The 26,038-nt window shown below is 45.8% G+C and overlaps 1 protein-coding gene across 2 annotated transcripts in view; it reads left to right on the top strand.

The window, feature by feature from the left end:
• FCHO2 (FCH and mu domain containing endocytic adaptor 2) overlaps positions 1-26,038 on the top strand; it is a 235,623-nt gene that overhangs the window by 196,951 nt on the left and 12,634 nt on the right. For both annotated transcript variants that reach the window (XM_075325194.1, XM_075325187.1), the window contains 5 exons: positions 11,796-11,951; positions 13,433-13,565; positions 18,243-18,442; positions 23,572-23,636; positions 24,058-24,222. In XM_075325194.1, the coding sequence (XP_075181309.1) occupies positions 11,796-11,951; positions 13,433-13,565; positions 18,243-18,442; positions 23,572-23,636; positions 24,058-24,222 (719 nt within the window). The remainder of the gene's footprint in view (positions 1-11,795; positions 11,952-13,432; positions 13,566-18,242; positions 18,443-23,571; positions 23,637-24,057; positions 24,223-26,038) is intronic.

The following is a 26,038-nucleotide window of genomic DNA, read 5'->3' as shown; positions in this document are numbered from 1 at the left end:
CCGAGGCTCTTCTGCAGGCGCTGGGCACTCTGAAGGCAGAAGGAGTGGTGGTCCCTGTTCCTCTTCAGCAACAGGGCCACGGTTTTTACTCCAACTTGTTTGTGGTCCCAAAGAAGGACGGGTCTTTCCGTCCTGTCCTGGACCTGAAACTTCTCAACAAACACGTAAAGACCAGGCGGTTCCGGATGGAATCCCTCCGCTCCGTCATCGCCTCAATGTCCCAAGGAGATTTCCTTGCATCGATCGATATCAAAGATGCTTATCTCCACGTACCGATTGCTCCAGAGCACCAGCGCTTCTTGCGCTTCGCCATAGAAAACGAACACCTGCAGTTCGTGGCACTGCCGTTCGGCCTGGCAACAGCCCCACGGGTTTTCACCAAGGTTATGGCTACTGTAGTAGCGGTCCTCCACTCTCAGGGTCACTCGGTGATCCCTTACTTGGACGATCTCCTGATCAAGGCACCCTCTCAAGAGGCATGCCAACACAGCCTCGACGCTACCCTGGAGACTCTCCAGAGTTTCGGGTGGATCATCAGTTTTCCAAAGTCAAATCTGACACCGGCCCAATCGCTCACATACCTTGGCATGGACTTTCATACCCTCTCAGCGATAGTGAAGCTTCCGCTGATCAAGCAGCGGTCACTACAGACAGGGGTACAATCTCTCCTTCAAGGCCAGTCACACCCCTTGAGGCGCCTCATGCACTTCCTGGGGAAGATGGTGGCAGCAATGGAGGCAGTTCCTTTCGCGCAGTTTCACCTGCGTCCTCTTCAATGGGACATCCTACGCAAATGGGACAGGAAGCCGACGTCCCTCGACAGGAACATCTCCCTCTCTCAGGCGACCAAAGCTTCCCTTCGGTGGTGGCTACTTCCCACTTCATTATCGAAGGGGAAATCCTTCCTACCCCCATCCTGGGAGGTGGTCACGACGGACGCGAGTCTGTCAGGGTGGGGAGCGGTTTTTCTCCACCACAGGGCTCAGGGTACGTGGACCCAGCAAGAGTCCTCGCTTCAGATCAATGTTCTGGAAATACGGGCAGTGTATCTTGCCCTGAAAGCGTTCCAGCAGTGGCTGGAAGGCAAGCAGATCAGAATTCAGTCGGACAATTCCACAGCGGTGGCATACATCAACCACCAAGGCGGCACACGCAGTCGGCAAGCCTTCCAGGAAGTCCGGCAGATTTTGATGTGGGTGGAAGCCACGGCCTCCACCATCTCTGCAGTTCACATTCCAGGCGTGGAAAACTGGGAAGCAGATTATCTCAGTCGCCAGGGCATGGACGCAGGGGAATGGTCCCTTCACCCGGACGTGTTTCAGGAGATCTGTTGCCGCTGGGGGGTGCCGGACGTCGACCTCATGGCGTCCCGGCACAACAACAAGGTACCGACGTTCATGGCACGGTCTCAAGATCCCAGAGCTCTGGCGGCAGACGCCTTAGTTCAGGATTGGTCGCAGTTTCAGCTCCCTTATGTGTTTCCTCCGCTGGCACTGTTGCCCAGAGTGTTACGCAAGATCAGGGCCGACTGCCGCCGCGTCATCCTCGTCGCTCCAGACTGGCCGAGGCGGTCGTGGTACCCGGATCTGTGGCATCTCACGGTCGGCCAACCGTGGGCACTACCAGACCGACCAGACTTGCTATCTCAAGGGCCGTTTTTCCATCTGAATTCTGCGGCCCTCAACCTGACTGTGTGGCCATTGAGTCCTGGATCCTAGCGTCTTCAGGGTTATCTCAAGACGTCATTGCCACTATGAGACAGGCTAGGAAACCAACGTCCGCCAAGATCTACCACAGGACGTGGAAAATTTTCCTGTCGTGGTGCTCTGCTCAGGGTTTTTCTCCCTGGCCTTTTGCCTTGCCCACTTTTCTGTCCTTCCTTCAATCTGGACTGGAAAAGGGTTTGTCGCTCAGCTCCCTTAAGGGACAAGTCTCAGCGCTCTCTGTGTTTTTCCAGAAGCGCCTAGCCAGACTTCCACAGGTACGCACGTTCCTGCAGGGGGTTTGTCACATCGTTCCTCCTTACAAGCGGCCGTTAGAACCCTGGGATCTGAACAGGGTGCTGATGGTTCTTCAGAAACCACCATTCGAGCCAATGAGAGATATTTCTCTCTCACGCCTTTCGCAGAAAGTGGTTTTTCTAGTAGCAGTCACTTCACTTCGGAGAGTGTCTGAGCTAGCAGCGCTGTCATGCAAAGCCCCTTTCCTGGTTTTTCACCAGGACAAGGTGGTTCTGCGTCCGGTTCCGGAATTTCTCCCTAAGGTGGTATCCCCCTTTCATCTCAATCAGGATATCTCCTTACCTTCTTTTTGTCCTCATCCAGTTCACCAATGTGAAAAGGATTTGCACTTGTTAGATCTGGTGAGAGCACTCAGACTCTACATTTCTCGTACGGTGCCCCTGCGCCGCTCGGATGCACTCTTTGTCCTTGTCGCTGGCCAGCGTAAAGGGTCACAGGCTTCCAAATCAACCTTGGCTCGGTGGATCAAGGAGCCAATTCTCGAAGCCTACCGTTCGGCTGGGCTTCCGGTTCCCTCAGGGCTGAAGGCCCATTCTACCAGAGCCGTGGGCGCGTCCTGGGCTTTGAGGCACCAGGCTACGGCTCAGCAGGTGTGTCAGGCGGCTACCTGGTCGAGCCTGCACACTTTCACGAAGCACTATCAGGTGCATACCTATGCTTCGGCGGATGCCATCCTAGGTAGACGAGTCCTTCAGGCGGCGGTTGCCCACCTGTAGGAAGAGGCCGTTTTACGGCTCTCTTACGAGGTATTATTTTACCCACCCAGGGACTGCTTTTGGACGTCCCAATTGTCTGGGTCTCCCAATGGAGCGACAAAGAAGAAGGGAATTTTGTTTACTTACCGTAAATTCCTTTTCTTCTAGCTCCAATTGGGAGACCCAGCGCCCGCCCCTGTTTTTTTGTGTACACATGTTGTTGATGTTGAATGGTTTCAGTTCTCCGATATTCCTTCGGATTGAAGTTACTTTAAACCAGTTTATAATTCTTTTTCCTCCTTCTTGCTTTTGCACCAAAACTGAGGAGCCCGTGGGAGCACGGGGGGTGTATAGGCAGAAGGGGAGGGGCGTTACACTTTTAAGTGTAATACTTTGTGCGGCCTCCGGAGGCATAGCCTATACACCCAATTGTCTGGGTCTCCCAATTGGAGCTAGAAGAAAAGGAATTTACGGTAAGTAAACAAAATTCCCTTCATTGTGAGGATGACATAGAATGTGGCACTTTACCTCAATCAGGCAAAAGTAGGTGCCGAGCAAGACCAGTGACACACATTGGATCCGGACCACGGCATACAGTGGAGTCAAAAAAGGTATTTTTGGAATGTGCTGCAGTTGGGGGCTTATATACATGTTGCTGAACTGTGGTAAAAAAAAGGCATTAAAGGTGGTGGACTTAGTTTATATTGGGAAAACCTGACAACAGGTTATCCTCACATCTTTCCTACACAAGGTTTTAATTGCAAGGTGCATCTTGTTTCCTTTCACTTTTACAAAACAGAAGGTCTTTTTTGGCACATGGGGAGGGGTAGGTCATTAGTAATAAGGACCAGCCACATTTAGGTATATCTTGACGTGGTTGGATGGCTCTCTTTGATCAAAAATACTAATTGCCTTAAAGCAATATTGATGTGCTATTTTAATCACAATGTGCTGACGCATTATGTATCTATATGACTGGTTCCATTTAAGCACATAGTCTATGCCACGTCAGACGTGTGTGATAACAGGAGGAAGGGGAAAGCAAGTCTAAGGCACTGTGCGCATGCGGCCTTTTGGCCACTTTTTTTGGTGCAGTTTGTTGCCGAAAACTGCATGTCTTTGTTTCCCAGCAAAGTCTATGAGAAATCAGAAATGCTGTGCGCATGTCGGTTCTTTTTTCTTTGCAGTTTTGGGTGCAACAAAAATAAGCAGCATGTTAATTCTTTGTGTGTTTTTGGCCTGCGTTTTAAGTCCTTCCTAACTGATTTTTTACTAATAATGATGGGCGGACCAGACCCCGCTTGGGTTCCGAAGTACCCGAGTTCCCGGCTTGGAGTTCCCCGAGAACTCCGAGTATTGATGCACTTCGTTAATAAAAAAAAAATAAGGAAAATTATAGAAAAAAACAAATTATCAAGCGCGATATACTTTCCGAGTCTCTGGCACAGCTGTCACACTGCTCCTGCGGACTGTCATTCTACTTCCAGGACTACTCATTAGCCTCATGCATGTGCACTGCTTTTCCTGCCCACAAACATCAGTAATTTGTTGCAGTCAGATACACCCCCCACCCTATAATCGTGCTGTAAAAAAAAAAAAAATTGGCGTAAAGTCCCCCCATATTTTGATACCCAGCACAGATAGTGTACGGCTACAGGCTGCAGCTGTGCGCTTATCTTGGCTGTGTATCAAAATAAGAAGAACCACATGTGGTTTTGGGTTTTTTTGTTGTTTTTTTTTTAAACTCCATGCGGTCCCCCTCAATTTTGATATCAAACCAAGGTAAATCCCGGCGACTTGCAGCTGGTATTCTCAAGCTGGGGAGACCCCTTGGTATTGGGGTCCCACAGCCCACCCAGGATTGTCGCATCCAGTATATGCAACAATCTCAGAACTTTATCCTGCTCTTCAAGATTGCCCTGGAGCAGTGGCAATCAGGGAAATGAGGGGTTAATGTCAACTCACAGCTGCCAATAAGCCCCAGACTAGTAATTGGAGGTGTCTGAGACTCCCCTCATTACTAACCTGTAAGGGAAAAGAAATAAAGGCAAAGAGTGAAAAAAATGCTTTTCTTTGAAATAAAATACAAAAAACACCCTCTTCAGTTTATTAACCCCTAAACACCCAGGTCCGATGTAATCCACACAGATCCCACAGCGATCCTGGCTCTGATACATCTGAAGTGATAGAACATGATCGCCCACTGTGGACTTCAGGCAGAGAATGAGCCGCGCGATGAGCGGCGGTGTGACTCAGATTAGTTGCGGTCATAGCTGGAGGTTCTCTCGGTCCTCCAACTGTGACCGCAGGTAGCCATGTTTGTTTTGGTCTGTAATCCCCTTAGTACAACTACTGTTACTGCTACTGTTACTGCTATCCACCAGTGAGCGCCTGAGAACAGACATGCAAAAGAGATGGTGTTCTAATTTTACCCATTTGTTCTTCTGCTATGAATTGTTCAAATATGCATCAGGGTGTTGTATGACCCGTTTCTGTTTTATTAATCTTCTAAAGAGCACCTGCAACATCCGCCAACCTGTCAAACTAACACATTTATCACCTTTGGCTAAAGGATCCTGTTTTTTCACTCATTATTCTATTACATCTGCTTTCAGTCTTGCCAACAAGACAATTTTGGGTACCCTTTATGTTAACTGACCATGTGTCTGGTATCCTGTTTTCTGTGACCAATTCTTTATCGGAAGGAGCCGTTCTGGTAACTGCCAGCACTGGCCTAAGTTTTGAGTTATTTGTTATACAAATTATTCTTCATGTTGTTAAGTTGGCTATGTTAATTGATTTTTCATGCTTACACCTGGCTCAAATCAATTTTCAGGACTCGGTCGATCAGCCACGTCTCTAATCTGTGTTTGATAGCCCTGAGAACTGTCTTCCAGCATATGACTCTTTTATTGATTACCTGGCCTGGCACGGCGTCATTGTTGTGGTTTGACGCACGTGTGACGTAATGCTGGGCTAGCCAATCAGAAGAAGAGTTGAGGAATCAGGTAAGAGGCGTTACTTCTCTAGGAACCATAAATAACCAACATAACTGATGGAGCAGGTCCTGTGAATCAATTTGCACTATCTTCACTTACAATACATCTGATAGAATGAGATATTGTATATTAGTATCATCTGTGTGTCCTTGGTGTTTGCAGAACATGTTGTCAATATGCTTCTTCCTGTATTTTTTGTTCAGAGAATCTTGTATTTTTATCATGAATTTGCTATTTATAATAATCTGGCCGTACACCGGAGATAGCGGTCAGTCTGGCATTCATTTGGTAGGGGGCTTCTCTCTGATGACTTTTGCATACACAAGCAAGCAGCTTAGCCAATCATGTATTTTCAACTGGATGAGTAAAAAAAAAAAAAAGTCTGTGTTGCACATGTCTGGCTTTGGCCTTTGTGCCCTCAAAGGATTTTGTCAATTATTTACTCTTTAAAACTTTTTTTTTTGTTACTCAAAAATTAATTATATATATATATAATAATAATAATAATAATAATAATAAAGTTTTATTTCTATAGCACCAACATATTCCGCAGCGCTTTACAATTCATATATATCGTTATTCTCAATATGAGTCTTTTCCAGCGCACTGCGCCATGGCCTCTTTTACTTCTTGCTGGAGGAGGGAGGGCACTTCTCATTGAGTCAGAGTTCTGGTCTAGTAGCTTCGGCTTTCTTCTTAGCTTTTGCTTGCTACTGTGGCCAACAGCTTCTCATTTCCCGTTTTGCACCCCTTAACATTAAAAGAAAGCTTATAATCTCCACCCATGTTGGCGCCATTCCAGTGGTGTCGGAGCTCATATTCCTGGGGTTTTACACGAGCCCCGCTCGCAGTCACCACCGACTTCCCTCTCCCCGCCTTCGGACATATAAAATGAATACAGGAATACATGAAAGCCTTATGTGTCGAATATATGTTTTCAAAATTTTGTGTTTGCTTATGGCAACAGTGTTCTACGCACGCGGGAAAACAAAATGGCGGCATCCAATGCGATATTCACAGCAACTGAGGACAGAGGAGTGATAAAATTCTTGTTTCTGCAAGGAAAGTCCGCGAAGGATATTCATGGTGATATGTCGCAGACATTGGGGGGTCACTGCCCTTCATATTCCACAGTTAATAACTGGGTTGCCAAATTTAAAACGGGCCACTTCAGCACCAATGATGAGGGACGACCAAGAGTGGTGGTTGTTCTGGAGATCGTCGATGCTGTGCACAACCTCATACTGGAGAATTGACAAATTTTACCAAAGCAATAGAAAACATCATGGGGATTTCCCGTAAACGTGTTTGTGTCATTATTCATGAACATTTGGACATGAGGAAGCTTCTGCAAAGTGGGTCCCCAAATGTTTGACAACAGATCAAAGAAGCATGCGAGGGAAAACTTCCCGGTCCATTTGGCAGCGTTTCTGGACTGATAAGAAATTCCTGGATGGACTGGTCACTATGGATGAGACCTGGATTTATTTGTATGACCCTGAAAACAAGGAGCAGTCAAAAAAGTGGAGGCACAGTGGTTCTCCTCATCCAAAGAAGTTCAGGCTGCAAAAATCAGCCACTAAGGTGATGGCGTCTGTGTTCTGGGATAAGGAGGGCGTGCTGCTAGTGGACTACCTACAAAAGGGATCCACCATCAATGCAAGGTATTACATTGAACTTTTGGACCAATTGAAGGCAGCTCTGAAGACCAAAAGGTGCGGCAAGCTGTCCAAAGGAATCTTGTTCTTGCAAAACAATGCCTCTGCTCACACTGCACAAGAGACCACAGGAAAGCTGGTTGACCACGCACCTTATTCAGCAGATCTAGCTCCCTCCGACTATCATTTGTTTCCAAACCTGGAGAAACACCTCAAGGATACCAAATGTCACACCATTTCTGACTGCTGCCATGACTGCTACGAATGCCTGGTTTGAGGCACAAACAAAATCCTTCTTTTTGCTAGGCTTAGAGAATTTGAAATACCGATGTAAGAAATATATTGACATCAGTGGAGAGTATGTGGAATAAATGTAAAGTTTAATCATCCAATCTCGTTGCTTTCTGGGTAAAGTCAAAGACTTATCAGCAGCCTCTCCTATGTCTAAAGGCGGAGACAATGATTGTGTGCGGGGCTTGTGTGACATAACAACCTCATGTGTGTGAGCCCTAGGTATGTGAGCCCCAACAGCGCTGGAATTGCGCCAACATGTTTGTCAGTGCTTTGTCTGTAACCTGCACTGTTATCACTATATAATATACATTTAGAGATGACCAGGCCTTTGAACAAGGCTCAAGTCAGGACTCCAAGTGAGCAATGATTAGAAACAGGTCTAAAGTAAGCAATCATTTGGAGAACTGATCTGGAAACTGCTGATGGTGTGGGACTGGTGATTGTCATTTTTCAGACTAATTGTCTCCAGTTCTGCAGCTAAGGCTGCTTTCACACATCCGGCTTGAGCTCTGCGGCTCAATCCGGCTGTGCAAGCTATGCAATGGATGCGGTGAAAACACCGTATCCTTTGCATATGTTTTTCCTTTGCGGCCAGTCCGGTTTTTGCCGCTTGCGGCATGCTACTGAGCATGCGCAGTGGCAAAAACCGCATGCGGCGGCCGGATGCGGTTATTGCCGCATCCGGCCGCCATAGGCATGCATTGAAAAATGCGCCGCATCGGCCGAATGCGGCGCGATGCGGTTTTTTTTTTTTTTGCCGCACGAAAAAACGTGCCAGGCAACGTTCCATCCGGCCGCCGCATCGGCTAAATCTGCCGCATGCGGCAAAAACCGGACGGAACGCAATGCCATGCGGCACTAATTAAATTCTATGCAGGAAAATCGCAACCGGCAGCAAAAAAAACGGGTTGCGATTTTCCTGCAAAGTGCCGGATTGTGCCGCATAGCAAAAACCGGAGGTGTGAAAGCAGCCTAACAGGGAGAGGCAGGGGAGCAGTTTACTGCTGTATAGAAATCAATGACCTGGAGAGAGACCACTGTTATCTCAGGAGCTAAGGCTATGTGCGCACTGGGAAATGGAATTTTCTTGAGAAAATTCCGCATGCTCTCAAAGATTACCGCACCCGCGGTAAAAAACCGTGGCAAACCGCGCCCGAAAACAGCATGCGGTTTGCTGCGCTTTCACCGCGGTATTGTTCGCGGTATTGCCGCGGTTTTGCCGCGTGCGGGTTGGGATGTGCTTTATTGCATTCAATGCAATAAAGCACATTGAAAAAAAAAGAAAAAAAAAAGTCATTTAATTCTGAGATAGTAGTAGATAGATAGACAGAAGAATAGATAGAGGGATAGATAGACAGAGAGATAGATAGATAGAGGATAGAGCGCTACATTTCCCACGGTCGGCAGTGAGTTCACATTACCGGCCGTGGGAAATGACCGGTAATTACCTCTGCTGTCTGCTGCTTTCATTCAGCGCTGTGTCTGTGACAGTCGCGGCTGGATGTAAGCAGCGCAGGACCTGTGGATTACGCCGGAGCTTTGGTGCGGGAGGGGTTAATAAAATGGTGAACGAGGCTTGTTTGTTTTATTTAAAATAAAGGATTTTTCGGTGTCTGTGTTTTATTCACTTTACTTACGGGTTGATCATGTCAGCTGTCACATAGACGCTGCCATGATCAAGCCTGGAGTTAATGGCGGTGGTCCACCACCATTAACCCCTTGTATTACCTTGCCTGCCACTGCTACACGGCGGCAAGAAGAGCCGGGGACACGCCGGTGCTGCCGCATAATGCATGTGACAGTCCCGGGGCAGCTGCGGCTGATATTCTCGGCTGCGGGAGGGGGAGTGAGGCGGGGGACATTAACCCTGCCCCTCTCCCTCACCAGCCTGAGAATACCGGGCCGCTGCTGTGTGCTTACCTCGGCTGGACGGTAAATATACAGCGGAGCCCACGTTCTTTGTTTTCTATATTTTGTTTTCTTTCTATGTGTGTTCTATGTGTCTGTGTCTGTGATCTATGTCTGTGATGTCTGTGTGTGAATGTGATGTGTGTGTGTTTACTCTTTGCACGGCTTCCTCTTCCTGTAATGACATCACTTCCCTGCAAAACCGCAGACAGGCGATGCACATTACCGGAGGTAAACCGCGAAATACCGCAGGGAATAACGCAGGAAAACGCAGTGAACCGCACAGAATTTGTTGCCTGCGTTATTTCCTGCGGGATTTCACGATTAACATTGGAGTCAATGGAGTGAAATCCCGCAGCGATGTGCGGAAAAGAATTGACATGCAATTGTTTTTGCTGCGGGATTCCCGCAGCAAAACATGCAGCTGTCAAATTCCGCCCAGTGCGCACAGGATTTTTTTTTCCCATAGGTTTTGCTGGTGATTCACTGCAGAGATGTTATGAACATTTTCTGCAGCGAAACATGCAGCAAATCCGCGGCAAAATCCGCGGCACAATCCGGTAAGTGCGCACATAGCCTAAAGGGGTATTCCCATCTCCCAAGATCGTATCCCAGTGTGTAATAGTAGTAGTTAATAATTGCAAATACCTCTGATTGGAAATTTAGTTTAGTTGTCCTGATTAGCTATGTTGATTACCTCATGTGCAGGGCATTGCAATTTGGGTATCCATGGTTACAACCATTCATATAGTGACAGTTAGGCTAAGGTCACACATCAGTTTTTTTTCCGTCAGGCAGAATCCGGCGTTTGTGTCCCGCAACGAATCCGGCAAAATTTGTGAAAAAAACTGATGCGCCGGACCAGTGTTTGGATCAGGTGCATCCGTTTTTTCATCCGCCGCATCCGATTTTCTGTCCGTTTTTTTGCCAGATCCGTTTTTTGGTGTTTAACCCTAAACCTATACATTTTTGGTGTCTATGAACTCGCACTGACCTGAGGCATCACACCCACACATCAGTTTTACCATATATAGTGAACACAATGAATAAAATATCTGAAAAACAATAGTGCTATCGCACTTTTTTTTTTGCAAGTTTTCTGCATTTGGATTTTTTTTTCCGTTTTCCAGTACACTATATGTTAAAACTTATGGTTTCATTTAAAAGTACAACTCGTTCCGCAAAAAGTGAGCCCTCACATGACCATATTGACTGAAAAATAAGTTACGTCTCTCAGAAGAAGAATAGCGGAAAAAAACCGGAAAGCGAAAAATCGGCCTGTCGTGAAGGGGTTAATCCCTCAATCCCCCCTTTTATTACATATATAACACATATGTAAGGTTTGAAAAACCCTTAATTTAAAAAAAAAAAATCCCCATTTGTATACACCATGTTTTTTTTTAAACAAAGACCCCCAAAGTACCATAGGTGCTTTCCTTTGAGAAATAACCCAATCATGTAAAGTTACCTTAAAATGACACACCAAATACAAAAGGTTTGGAACAAGTTTAATATTTCTATTTTTAATCTTTTTTTTTTTTTTTTTCTGCAATGGAGGAGCTACATAGCTTATATAGCTGTGTTGTGCCAGTTTGAGCATGCTCAGTTTAAAAAAACGGATCTGTCCATGTAATCCGTTTTTTTGCCGGATCCGGCGTCCATAGACAGCCATTATACATTACGCCGCATTGCGCGGGATCCAGCGGGATGCGATTTTTCTCATGACACAAAAAATGTCTAGGTCTGCGTTTTTTCTGGCCGCCGGATCTGGCAAAAACCGGAGAGAACGCAAGGCCATGCGGCACAATCCGGCGCTATTTAAAATCTATGGGGGAAAAAACGAATGTTGCGACAGCTCCAGTTTTTCAGAAAAGTGCCGGATTGTGCCGCACAGCAAAAACCTGATGTGTGTACATACCCTTAGTTAACTGATTGTGCTCATAACCATGCATACCTATGCTTCTGCAATACCCTGCACATTAGGTAAGCAACAGAGCTAATCAAGAGAGCTATACAATATTTCTCATTGGAGGTATTTGCTAATATTATTTTAACATATTGGGCTAGGATCTTGGAGATGGTGATACTCCTTTAACTCCCATCTTTTGAACCACAACAGATAGAAAAAGAAGCCACTTGCAATCCTGCTTATTTGCACACTACTATCCCAATTTCATAGCACCCCTTTTAAGTTGATTTTTCTTCTCTGTGACCTCCTAGGTGCATTGTAAAGATAACTGGAGATATGACCGTGTCATTTCCAAGTGGGATTATTAAATTGTTCACAAGCAACCCATCACCGGCCGTGCTTTGCTTCAGGCTGAAAAACACCAGCAAGCTGGAGCAGATTCTACCAAATACACAGCTGCTATACAGGTACGGCCCTGCAGATCCTTGTCCGCACGCTGTTCTGCACACCGCACCGGTGCCTTTACACTCTGCAGAACGTGTTTTAGCTGTAGTCTCACTTCTGTTTCACCAGATGACGCTGGAATATATTGCAGTAATATTCACTTTACAGAATATCTATTTAAAGGGAACCCGTCAGGTCAAAAAAGCGTTATAACCTACAAGCAGGAGCCTGTGTGAGCTAGTAACCCCTTCCTACCCATCCCTGTTTTGTAATATTGTGTAATATGAAAGTAATAAAATACGTTTTATTACTTACATGTTCCCTATGTAAATAGCATAGGTCTCTAGCCCCATGGGCCCTGTGGGCGTGATACCATGGATTTACAGGAGCGATATCACGTCTGCTCCTTCAGAATTCCTCGCGTGCACGCTTACCATTCTTGTCGCCTTCTTATCCTGGTGTTTGCGTGTCGGCTTCAGACGCACACTGCACATGCTCAGAAGACTCCTGCGGTTTCGGTCATGTGCAGTGTGCGTCTGAACCCAGCAAGTAAACACCTGAATGAGAAGGCGGCGAGAATGTAAGTGCGCAGGATTCTGAAGGAGCAGACGTGACATCGCTCATGTAAATCCATGATGATATGCTCCCGGGGCCTATGGGGCTAGAGACCCTGCTCATTTACATAGGGAATATGTAAGTAATGAAACGTATTTTATTACTTTCATATTACACAATATTACAACACAGGGATGGGTAGGAAGGGGTTTCTAGCTCTCACAGGCTACTGCTTGTCGATTATAACGCTTTTTTGACCTGACAGGTTCCCTTTATCATGACTATCCACCTTCAGACTTGTCTCTATAAGATGTTAGATGTGTGCGTTGATAGAGGTGTGGGTGAGCCTTGGCTTATAGGTATCCCTAGCACAAAGTGCCCCCTGCCAAAGCCGTGCCCATACCGTATGCTTCCAGGCATCTTGGAGTTGATGTCGGTGGCCCTGCCATGGAAACTGTAGTTTGCATGAACTAACTCCTACATAATTAGCTCCTTACGTGTAACAGTTTAAATCTACAAAGCCATTTAATCCTGAGAAAGGTAAAACCCACCCATGGTATCTCCCTGGATTAGCACTATACATTATTACCAGTAATCTGGATTATGTGTTTCTCATGGAAGATGATCTGATATGTGTCCAAGTGTATGGCAGACAGAGGGGCCACAGAGCAATGACCGAAGAAACACTACAGATATTCATAGCAGGCCTTATGTAATTGCTACGTATTAGTGATTTTGGTACCAGAAGAGGGGACTAGAGTGATATCTGCTGTGTGATGAGATGATTCCACATACAGAAGCCCTCAGAGGATGATAGCCTACAGCAGCAGCAGTGTGAGCCAGCATTGTGGCCACATGTAGTCACCAAACCTTGCTCCATAGCGCTGACCTTGCACCAATTTTTTTCTCCATGGTTATCCTCCTGACCAAATGTTTATCTTCGTTACAGCGATCCATCACAAAGTGACAACAACTGCAAAGACTTCTGGATGAATATGCAAGCAGTTACTGCCTACCTCAAGAAGTCTTCCGAGCAAAACCCGTCTGCCTCCTATTATAATGTAGACATCTTAAAATACCAGGTAAAGAACTGGAGAGTCGCACACCCACCATGTAATGTCCTGGCAATGTTTGCTTGCTTTTCAGAGAACATTGTCACCCTGGGCACGTCTACAATATTTTATGAGTAATGGCAAAGGAGAACACTAGGAGCATTGAATGGCTTAATGTACAAATATTTTTATTAATCCAAAAATGTAAAGAATATTTAGAAAAAAACACAGTAAAAACAAGGTGCTATGTGATGTTACAAAAAGGGGAATAAATAATCCCAAGGTAGGCAGACACAGAAGTGTTCCATACAAGGAAATCCAGGGAAGACACCTAATTTAACAACAAAAGGGGGAATGAAGCATTGAATAAATTAGTTAGACACAGTTGTTACACTACTTAGCCACAGTATTGCTGCCTATAATAGACCGCATTATTCTAAATAGAGTCCCCAGAGATATATTGGAGTTTTACCCATGGAAACATTAGCCCGCACAATGTACCACTAACTGCCTGAAAAGACCTCCGCCGCGCGTTTCGTGATGTTGATTGACCGCTTCATCAGGGAGAGATCATATTTTATGAGTAACCAACCTTTTTAGTTGACTAATTGTCATCTTGCGTTCGTCTACCTGACCTCTACTACCAGCTCACAAAACCATTCCGGAGCTGTCTGCATCCTCGTTAATTTAAAAAAAGTGCCCTTCTGTAGTTTTTTTTTCGTGTCCCCAATCTTTCACTGTGTGCAATTCAACCAACAATACTTTAGCTGTGCCTTTTTATCTAGAAATGTATGGTATATTTCTCATCAAATGGGTCATGTGATCACATGGTGACCCCCTGGAAATTACATGGCTTTATGATCTCTTAAGGGGGTCATCATCTTGGTCACCAGAACTTCCTGTATGATGCAATTGCATGGACTGTACCACACACTTTCTGCACCGTTAATGATTACATAGCTTCTGCCACACAATTATAGTGTAGGAGATTACAGCTTGGCCTCCTGACTGTCTATTGGCTAATTTAGGAGAATATACACCGTGTCCTACCAGTAGATAGAGATGGTATTGTAGCTGCTCATGTGGTGGTGTAGTGATGAGACTGATAGCAGAGCAAAGGAGCAATAACATAAAAGATCAAATCCAGGAATCAAGATGGAGGCTGAAGGGAAAAAATGGGAGGCTGAAGGGAAAAAACATGTGACGCTGAACGGCATGGGAATAAGTACACCTTGTACAAGATAAGTTCAGTGTACCAGACAATCATGTGGGGAGTGCAGCTGTAGAAGAAAAAAATATTGGGAGTGCTTCTTTAAAGGGGTTTTCATGGGCTTATGATATTGATCACCCTCAGGTTGATGGGGGGTTTGACACCCGTAACCTCATGTAATTTTTAGCAGTTGAATATAGACACCACTTGACTTCATACGCTGTGTGGAAGTCGTTCCCAACTACTACAGCTCATTTCCAATTGAAGTGAATGGGAGCAGAGCTGTGGTACCAGAGAACAACCACTACACAACTTCCAGACCTGTGATGTGTAGCTCATGTCAGTATTTACATCCAGCCGGTGATGAAAACAGCTGAGGGCTGGGAAAGCTGGGTGTGGTGCCTACACTGATCTGATTTTAATGACCTATTCTAAGGATAATCCATTAATATCTGAAGCTTGGAAACCTGTTTAAAAGTAACCTTTAAAGTCCCCTCTGCCGTCCAACCCAGCAGCATTCACATGTGTATGCCAGAATCCCCTGCCTATCCAGCCCTGTATAACGCTATTTGCTAAAATCAAAGTTCAAAGAAAGGATTTGTAAAGTTCGCTGTTCTTATGCTAATTATGTCTCAACTAGTCCAAGGGGCTTTTTTTTCCCAGACTAGTTGGCCCTCTTTTCCATGTTATCACACTCCCGAGATAACAGCTCCTGGAAATCTTGTGCTTGCCCGGATCATTTCGGCAGTGTCAGTGCGCTTCATAAGCCGGGTGTACGCGTCCCACTGCGCATGATCGGAAGGAACAGCTTCTGCACTTCTGATCATGCACAGTGCGCATCTCTGAATCCAATAACGCTGCCGAAATGAGCCGCGCATGCACGAGATTTCCAGGAGCTGCGGTGACGCCCGACTCAGTAGAACTCATGTTATCACACCCACAGGGGCATCAGAATATGGAAAGAGGGATGACTAGTCTGGGCAAACAATGCCTCTTTGACTAGTCAAGGGCCTAACTAGCATAGAAACAGCACACTTTAAAAATGCTTTTTTAAACATTGAGTTTAGTGAATAACATTATATAGGGCTGATTAGGGAGGGACTTTTGGCATACACATGTGAACGCTGCTGGGTTGGAGGACAGAGGGGACCGAACAGAATCCATTTAATGCATAACGTTTTGCTCAGATGACTTTTCAGAATAAGCTGTTATATGGTTGTGTCAGAGGAATAACACCTAATAAGCCTCAGCAATTTTACCTTATGTCTTTCTTTTTTGTTCCCCCCTTCTCTCCTCTGCATAGACATTATCAGGCAGCAGGTGTACTTTGATTCCTCACTGCAGACAGATTTGTAGACAGATGTGAGCAATTTTTGAAGGTGAATGATTGGGGCTGGAGACAAAAAGTGACTGAAAGTAGAGAATAAAGCATATTTCTCTAATAACATATATCACAAAGTTTCTTATATTCACTTGTACAGTTAATTTTATTTGGGGAACACCTTATCAGTTAGTATTTCAGACTATTTTTCATGCCAGTTACAGCCATACATAAGAGATCCTTGGAAATCCACTGTTGTAATCACTTATCCCTGAAATTATGAAATTAAATGAACATGTAAGTCCAATAGAGGACAGCGGTTCTCACACAGTCACAGGCATTTTCTTTTATACTTTTTTCTTTTTTTTTAGCTTTGCAATCATTGACACAAACATGATTCTGGGTGAAAAGTCACACGCAGGTTATTCGATGGGCAATAGTAATATTCACGCTTCTTGTTTTCATGTTGATATCTTATTCCCATTACTTTATGCATAAAATATAGTTGACAAAATATGACGGTACCGGTGTTTTGACTATGTTGTTTGGGTTAGATTGGAGTCCGGTTACTTATTAATATTAGTTGAGACATGAATAATTCCATGGGTTATGTACTATACGTGCATAAGCCTTGTACTCGGCTGACATGGATCCGTGATTTTTTTTCCCCCATGTCCTGTATTAATATTCAGCTGATGTCACAGCATAAATATACTTTATATAAAGGATGATGTCTAATATACTCCATGTTATAAATTAGGTTCTGACATTCTGGCTGGTTACCTCCATGGTTTCATCTTCTAAATTTAGCAATATTTGGAGGTCCATTTGCCAAATCTAGGAAATCATTCTTGGAGGATGGATGGGAGGTTGGCCATATTTTGCATAAACCTATCAGACTGTACAAACCTGCTCATCTGTTAGTGGGGTTGTCCCATTATGACAACATACCTACGCTCCTGAGGACAGGTTATAAATAAATATGTGATTGAAGTCCAACAGGCGATAAATGTGCTCTGCAATCTCAGTCAGTCCCATACATGAAGGGCAGCTGCATTGCATATGGCTAGCCACCACTCCATTCAAGTGGGGGACTTTCAACATTCAACATTTTTACATAATCTGCATGTCAGGCTTCCTATAAGGCAAAATCACATAGTGTTACCCTAAAAATAAGACCTACCCTGAAGATAAGCTCTAACAGGTTTTTTTTTGGGTTTTTTTTTAATGCTTCTCATATAAGCCCTAGTTGTGTACCATACTATGTTACTATCCTGAAAGAAGGTTAATGCTTAACTTTTATTGCTATACGTTGCCCCGTTGTGTTGCTGTAAGCCCCGGAAGTTTATAGTCACATGTCAGCAAGTTAATGGAAAATGAATATTCACCCCCTTTCCCCGCGCACCCCTTTGTGTCGGCGGCAGAGATGGGAACGTGTGTTAATTGCAAATGAATATGCACCCCCTTCCCTTGCCCATAATTCCTGCCCACCCCTCTGTTGATGTCAGAGATTGGAACATGTGTTAAAATTAAATGACTGTTCACACCACCTCCCGCCCATAATCCAACCCACCCCTCTGTGTCGGCTCCATTGATTCAGTCAGACTGCTGTATTACTGCACGAGGATCACATCGCAATCCTCACACTGGCCTGCGGCTCTCCTCAACTCAGAGTGATAGCTGCAAAGAAATATACGCTGACACTCTCTGGTCGGAATAGCCGCCGACCAGTGCGAGCATTGCAATGTGCAGGGAAAGGGTGAATATTCATTTGCAATTAATGCGTTCCAGTCACTGATGCAGACACAGAGAGGTGGGTGGGATTATGGTCAGGGAAGGGGTGAATATTCATTTCTATTAAAACACATTCTATTACGGACACTGGCACAGAGCAGTAGGCGGAGGAAGGGAGTGAATATTCATTTTCATTAACAGGTGACCCAATCACTGATGCCAAAACAAAGTATAAGAACTCCCCTAAAAATAAGCCCTAGTGCATCTTCCAGTACCAAAAATAATATAAGACTGTCTTATTTTCAAGTAAATGATTCACAGTGGTCTGCCTGTTTTCTAGTTAGCTTGCATCGTTTCTTTGCCTTCATCCATTGCTGTCTATATAAAGCATTTCACCTGAACTGTTATGGCCGATATCTAAAATTGTGTCTTCTCATTTTAGGTGTCATCAAATGGGATCATGTCCACTCCCCTCAACCTCGCCACCTACTGGAAGTGTAATGCTAACACTACCGATGTTAGACTAGATTACAAATATAACCCAGAGTCTATGGCAGTGCCCAGTGCTTTATCAAACATCCAGGTTATGGTTCCAGTGGATGGCGGTGTTACAAACATGCAGTCTATTCCCACCGCAGTATGGTAAGAAGGATTTTCAATATCCAAACATCATGATTATTTAATGCATCTTATTTTTTCTAATATTTTACAATTACATAAAGATTACAACATTCAAATTTAGAAAGTGATACAAATAATAGGAGCAAAAAAAGTGAAAATATGAAAGGGGAAGAGTAAATCAAACCCACGTCCTTTATATTCAAGAAATCCGCCACTAGCTGCACGTGACTCTGATGTGCTTGTAAAGGGGGATTCTGATCTATTGCAAAAGGTTCACCATGAGCAAAGCGTAGCCTACAGCCAGATCACAAAGCCACCACATCTTGCTGCCATTCCTTGCCAGTTTGATAGGCCAGCGAGATGCCTGTCCTGGGTGACACACGTGTACACACCCGCAGCTTTCCTAAGCTCTTAATAGGTGCTCTTCTTGCACTGTGGCATACACAGGGTAACAGAACCGGGCTATACTTTCCTTCTTCGGGGTTATGGGTACATTTAAAACAGCAAGGAACAAGCTTATTAAATTTTACATTTAATATATCAAACAAGGCAATAAGCAGTTTGTATCAGTCATCATCAAAATTCTCAATTCTTTGGTAAAATCTGTATTCAGTGAAGACTTTCCCATTACTGAGAGGAGATGGCAGCGGTTATTGATGAGTATGGGAGGGGGGGGATGGAGCTCTGCCTCTAACTCCTTTACCGCTAGCGCCTCCCTCTACTGCTACCTCTAGCTTCTCCTTCTACCTCTAGCGTCTCCTTCTACCTCTAGCTCCTCCTACCTCTAGCTCCTCCCTCTGCTGCCTTTAGCTCCTCCCTCTGCTGCCTTTAGCTCCTCCCTCTGCTGCCTCTAGTTCCTCCCTCTGCTTCCTCTATGTCATGCCGCCATAGTAGGGAAGACGGCGTCACTCTGTACCTTGTGCAGTATACCTGCTTCCCTCTTCTCTGTTGTCCGTGTATAAGTGCAGTCCCCGGCTGTCGTTCCCGGTGGATGCCGACGTGATAGTCTGCTCTGCTCCCACCTAGGTTGCAGGCTCTGCACATGTTGTGTGGGGTTTCCTGCTCTCCAGCCTAGGGGGCGAGCGTGCACAATTCCTCATCTTTTTTAGGGAAATGTGCACACCTTGCTAAGGTGTCCCCAGCCTATTACCAGTTATTTAAGGCTCCTCTCCCTGATAGGAGGGGCAGAGTATTTTGTTTGTGTTTTTGTATGTGTTCCTCCTGAAGGGCTGGTGTCTTCTGTTCCTGAGTCCCCTATGCTGGTAATTCCCCTGGACTCCAGCCTGGTCCTGTTTCCTGTATTCCTGAAGGGCTTGGGTCTTCTGTTCCTGAGTCCAGTTAACTCCCTGAGTCCAGTCACCTGTCTGAAGCTGGTATCCTGTTTGCAGTCTGGTTAACCATTGTCCCAGCGTGCTCAGGTATCTGCATATTCAAGTATGTGGTTACTGGCATTCCCCCTGGACTCTAGCCTGATCCTGTGTCCTGTATTTGTGTTCCTGCCATGTGATGTTCCCTGATATCCTGCAGTGTGATGTACCCAAAGCCCTGCTGTGTTACCTGTTATACTCCTGTGAGATTGTACCCGAAGTCCTTCAGTGTCCTGTGAATGAAGTCGGATTTTATATAACTTGAAGTCTGGATGTACCTGCTGTGCCGACATCACTCTGCTGTGGTCCACGCCTGGCCTACACTGCCCTGCTGCGGTCCGTGCTTGCTGTACCCAGTGTCTAATGCCTTCTGCTCTATGTCTGGAGCCTGACCCGATGTCCAGTGTTTGATGACTTCTGCCCAATATCTGGAGCCTGACCCAATGTCCATGACCTATGCCTGTGGACCCATGCCTGACGTTCGACTCCTGGTGTCTTGTGCCTGATGTCTGCTGGTGCTTACCTTGCTCGTTCCTGTTCAGGTCCCTGCTCTGTGTTCTGCTTCCCCAATCTGGCTGTCACCCTGGCCCGCTCAGCTGCCACAGTCCCGGTCTCTTGCCCTGGGAGTGGCACCTGGCATCCCGCCTTGCGGCGGGCGATTAGTCAAGGCCGTCCATCTGTTAAAGGGTAAATCGGGTCCCCCTGTTGCCCAGTGGGTCCACTCTTCTCTCGGACACTCGCCGCCTTCCTGGATCCATTGGCAGTGAGGTTGTGACACTCTAGTTCCTCCCTCTGCTTCCTCTAGCTCCTCCCTCTGCTTCCTATAGCTCCTCCCTCTGCTTCCTATAGCTCCTCCCTCTGCTTCCTCTAGCTCCTTCCTCTGCCTATCGCTCCTTCCTCTGCCTATCGCTCCTTCCTCTGCCTATCGCTCCTCCGTCTGCCTATCGCTCCTCCGTCTGCCTATCGCTCCTCCGTCTGCCTATCGCTCCTCCGTCTGCCTATCGCTCCTCCGTCTGCCTATCGCTCCTCCGTCTGCCTATCGCTCCTCCGTCTGCCTATCGCTCCTCCGTCTGCCTATCGCTCCTCCGTCTGCCTATCGCTCCTCCGTCTGCCTATCGCTCCTCCGTCTGCCTATCGCTCCTCCGTCTGCCTATCGCTCCTCCGTCTGCCTATCGCTCCTCCGTCTGCCTATCGCTCCTCCGTCTGCCTATCGCTCCTCCGTCTGCCTATCGCTCCTCCGTCTGCCTATCGCTCCTCCGTCTGCCTATCGCTCCTCCGTCTGCCTATCGCTCCTCCGTCTGCCTATCGCTCCTCCGTCTGCCTATCGCTCCTTCCTCTGCCTATCGCTCCTTCCTCTGCCTCTCGCTCCTTCCTCTGCCTCTCGCTCCTTCCTCTGCCTCTCGCTCCTTCCTCTGCCTCTCGCTCCTTCCTCTGCCTCTCGCTCCTTCCTCTGCCACTCGCTCCTTCCTCTGCCTCTCGCTCCTTCCTCTGCCTCTCGCTCCTTCCTCTGCCTCTCGCTCCTTCCTCTGCCTCTCGCTCCTTCCTCTGCTTCTCGCTCCTTCCTCTGCCTCTCGCTCCTTCCTCTGCCTCTCGCTCCTTCCTCTGCCTCTCGCTGCTGCCCTCCGCTATTTACATAGAACCTCATCGGTAACAGCTGCCATCTCAGTAATGGGAAAGTCTTCACCTCAGAATTTTGATAAGCACTAGAGATGGGTGAATACTTAATTCTGGTTTGTATAATTCTTACTGATTACTACTATTCCAGTACTTCTCATAATTAACGAAGCTAATGTAAGTTAATGGAGAATCTGAGTATATAGCTGGGAAATCTTAAAAAAAAAAAATATTGCTCGGGTCCCCCAGTGACTTGCCTTAGGTTCATTATTCGTGACGAATACTGGAATAGTACTCGGTAAGAATTATCTGACCGCAAATATTTCACTATTCGCCCATCACTAATAATGACCAATTATGGTAGAGAAAGAAGCAGATTTGTCTGATAAGATATATTACACAGTTGGTTATTTTCATGTGTACTATTAAAGGTCCTAGTGTATGGGAGAGCCCACTACTCTATTTTGACAGCAGGCTGGTTGCTGTATATGACTACCTTTTTAATGACGTTGTCAATTAACACATCCATTTCATCATGTGTGAGTTGTCTCAAGTCGTCGTCTGTAGGACACATTTGTGGGCTTTTCTCAGTTTCTTTAGCTGGCTAACATGAGATATTTGAGTGTTTATGACTTACTATAGCCCTTCAGCAGATTCTCCTACCTGCCATAAATGTCATTTTTGCTGCTGTTCTCCAGAATTATAGGCTTTCATTTGTTTCTATGTCTCTCCATTCTTGATATGGCCTCTTCCTTTTTCCTGTATATAAATCTTTTTAGCCAAGTGGGCGTGGTCCTCCACTTCCTTAGGTGTCTTATTTTATAGGACCACATTCGTTTCGCTAAAGAAAAAAGTTAATATACAGGTGAAAGATGGTCATATAACAGAGAGCCACAGAAACAAAAGAATACCAATGTCAGATTCAGGAGAAAGCAGCATTTACACCAGGTCAGGTAGATTGCAAAATAACAGAGAGTCTATGGCAGCAAAGAAAATACAAGAAAGCCAGCTCAACTCAAAATGTGAACTGCACTAAAAATTCCAAACTGCACTATTTTAAAATCTGAGATTTTTGGCAAAAAATTGCAATTTCTTGAGCTCCCCCGCCACGTCATGGCAAATCTCTTTCGGGCAGTTCTACTCTAAGGTATTTTACATTTAAAATGTGCTATACGGCCTCACATATCCAAAAGTAGAACTGTTTATAGCAGCACTTACCTGGTGCTTTTCAATCCCGTACCCATGACTGAATCATGGGCGGGACAGGCCCTATCAAATGCTGCATAAAATAAATAGCCTGTGGACAGGGCCTGATGACTGAATGTGAACAGTCACCAATTGCCAAAATCAACACAGGTGGAAAAACCAACCAAATTGAGGTGCACGGCAAGGGGAGGTCAGCCGCCAACCAATTCAACAAAAACCAAAAAAAAAACCTAAAAACATTTTTAAATGTTTAAATTTTAAAATAGTACGGTTTGGAATTTTCTGTGCAGTGCACATTTTGTAATACATGCCATGTTGAGTTGAGCTGGCTTTCTTGTTTTTCCATAGTCTATTGCAGCGCCCAGTGCAAGATCAAGTCAAAAATTAAAGGGAACGTCTCTGGCTAGTTATGTGGCCCAAACCGCGGGCAATATGAATCGCATCCAGCTCTATTATTCTCTGAAACGCTTCAGTGTTGCAGAAAAAGTATACTTTAAAGATCTGGCTGAGTACCATAGCTGGTGTCCTGACTAGTCCTGCCCCGCCTCTGGCTAGTGCTTCCCAGTGCAGATGATTGAAAGGCCTCTGCTGTATATATAGGTCCGTCCCCTGTAACAGCGACTCGTGCTGTCCACAACTTTGACGCATAAATCATCTGATAGGTTCCCTTGAAATATTTTTTGGCAAGTGACCAGTCCAGGTAAAGCCATGCACATTTATATACTTGTTTGCAGATAGAGTAGTAAAGGAGCCCTGACAACTCCTGGGTCTAGTAATGCTAATATGTTATTACAAGAGCAGTCACTCTCCACTTCATGTGAGAAGACTACAGCGCATGAAAAGAAATGTATTTATTGAAACCTGTAAACGTTCACTGTACACACACGACTTATTTAGTGCCTTTGTCACCTTTTTTTATCTTCTCATTTTTGGCACTGATGAGGAAAGTTACTTTTCTTGTAGGAATGCAGAACAAATGAAAGCCTTTTGGAAAATGTCTGTGATTTCAGAAAAGTCTGAAAATGGAGGTGAGTACAGAATCCTGGGTCGTGGTGGGTATTTTATTACAGAGCGTCACGTAATATATTGGCGGCAAATGACCGCTACTATATGCATTACACAGTAACTAAAGGTCCTGACTCTTTCTATGGTTGCACTTACCCTGCTTGTATAGGTGTGTTTGGGTTTTGTGGGTCCTGCACTCTGCAAGGTATTAAAGATATATACAGTTTAGGAGGTTTGCTTTGGGCAACTTTACACAATATAGTTTTTATATATATATATATATATATATATATATATATATATATATATATATATATATATATATATATATTATTGATGCAGTGTGTGTATAAAATGTCACCCCACTTTTTGATATACTCGGTGTGAGGTTTGTGAGTAACCCTTATGTTTGCAATTAATTCTCCTGCTTGTGTATTATTGTAGGATCAGGATCACTCAGGGCAAAATTTGATGTCTCGGAGGGTCCCAGTAACCCTAGCACGCTGGCTGTACAATTCATGAGTGATGGAGGAACCTTGTCCGGAGTGGACATTGAGCTCGTTGGAACGGGCTATCGTTTTTCTCTAGTGAAGAGGAGGTTTGGCACAGGTACAATTCACTTCAGCCAAATGAAAATGTTACAAATTGGGCAAATTTTGTCATTTTCACACTAATTTTGGTCCACTTCGCCAAAATGAGCAGAGCTTGGGAGAAGGTGGGGCACATCTCACCTACCCGTCAAAGGTGTTGGTGTTTTGTATGCCAGAAATGTTGGCTCATGCCTCTCAGAGTAGGCACCAAATTCATTAAGTGGTGTTTGTCTCTCAACGGGAACTTGACAGCTGATGCATGCTGCCCAATTCATGGCCACATATGTTTAACTCCAAAATGCTGCAGCATTTCAGAGACAAGCATAGTCTAAGGCCGGTTTCACACATCCGGCTTTTCGCTTGTTTGCCGGATCCGGCGCTCTCCCATACAATGACTACAGTACAGTGACAGCGCAACAAGCGCCGGTCACATGCTGTCATGTGACCGGCGCATGTGACCCGGAAGTTACAGCGCTGTCACTGTACTGTATTGTCTGTACGGGAGAGCGCCGGATCCGGCAAACAAGCGAAAAGCCGGATGTGTGAAACCGGCCTAATAGCCACTGGGGATCAAGCCGCACAGGACAGGTGGCCCCGCCTTTCTGACTAGTCTTCTGTGCAGCTCGGCAACTATTAGGCTACATGCGCACGCTGCTTCTTTTTCGTGTTCACAAACTGCAGCCAAAACTGCAGCCAAAACTGCACCTTGTCAGAGAGAGCCTGGAAATGTCACAAAAAATGTAGGTGCTTTTTTGGTGCATTTTTGCTGCTTTTTTGGTGCGTTTTTGGCTGCAGTTTTGTCAACAATTATTTCATGTATTTTTCAGTTCAAACAAGCCCATAAAGCTTGTTGAATTGGAAAAAAAAAAAATTAGAAATAAATAATTAAAAAAAACTGGCGTGCGGTCCCCCCCAATTTTAATGCCAGCCAGATAAAGCCATACAGCTGAAGGCTGGTATTCTCAGGATGGGGAGCCCCACGTTATGGGGAGCCCCCCAGCCTAACAATATCAGTCAGCAGCCGCCCAGAATGGCCGCATCCATTAGATGCGACAGTTCTGGGGCTGTACCCGGCTCTTCCCGATTTGCCCTGGTGCGTTGGCAAATCGGGGTAATAAGGAGTTATTGGCAGCCCATAGCTGCCAATAAGTCCTAGATTAATCATGTCAGGCGTCTATGAGGCACCCTCTATGATTAATCTGTAAATTACAGTAAATAAACACACACACACACACACGAAAAAATCCTTTATTAGAAATAAAAAACACAAACACATTCCCTCATTACCAATTTATTAACCCCGACAAAGCCCTCCATGTCCGGCGTAATCCAGCATGCTCCAGCGTCGCATCCAGCGCTGCTGCATGGAGGTGACCGGAGAAGCAGCAGACACCGCCGCTCCGGTCACCTCCATGCAGCTAATGAAGACAGCCGCGCGATCAGCTGAGCTGTCAGTGAGGATACGCGCTGTCACTGGATCCAGCGGTGGCCGCGAGTAACCTCAGTGACAGCTCAGCTGATCGCGCTACAGCGTGGAGCCGGCGGCAGGAGCGTGGAGCCGGCGGCAGGAGCGTGGAGCCGGCGGCAGGAGCGTGGAGCCGGCGGCAGGAGCGTGGAGCCCGGGACTTTCAGCGGCGGCGGCGGTGGCAGTGAGAGGGGTCCATCATCTCCCCTGTGCGTGCACGCTGGGGACCGCGGTACTTCGGGGAACACGTGGAGGACGGGACTATCAGCGGCGGCAGCAGCGAGAGGGGGATGGACGTTGAAAACATTGATTTTTCCCTCTCGCTGCCGCTGCTGCTGATAGTCCCGTCCTCCACATCATCTCCCCTGTG

Source organism: Anomaloglossus baeobatrachus, chromosome 1, assembly GCF_048569485.1.
Source record: "Anomaloglossus baeobatrachus isolate aAnoBae1 chromosome 1, aAnoBae1.hap1, whole genome shotgun sequence".
In the NCBI taxonomy this organism is placed as follows: Eukaryota; Metazoa; Chordata; class Amphibia; order Anura; family Aromobatidae; genus Anomaloglossus; species Anomaloglossus baeobatrachus.
The sequence above is the reverse complement of the archived record's forward strand: the minus strand, read 5'-3'. Positions and strand labels throughout refer to the sequence as shown.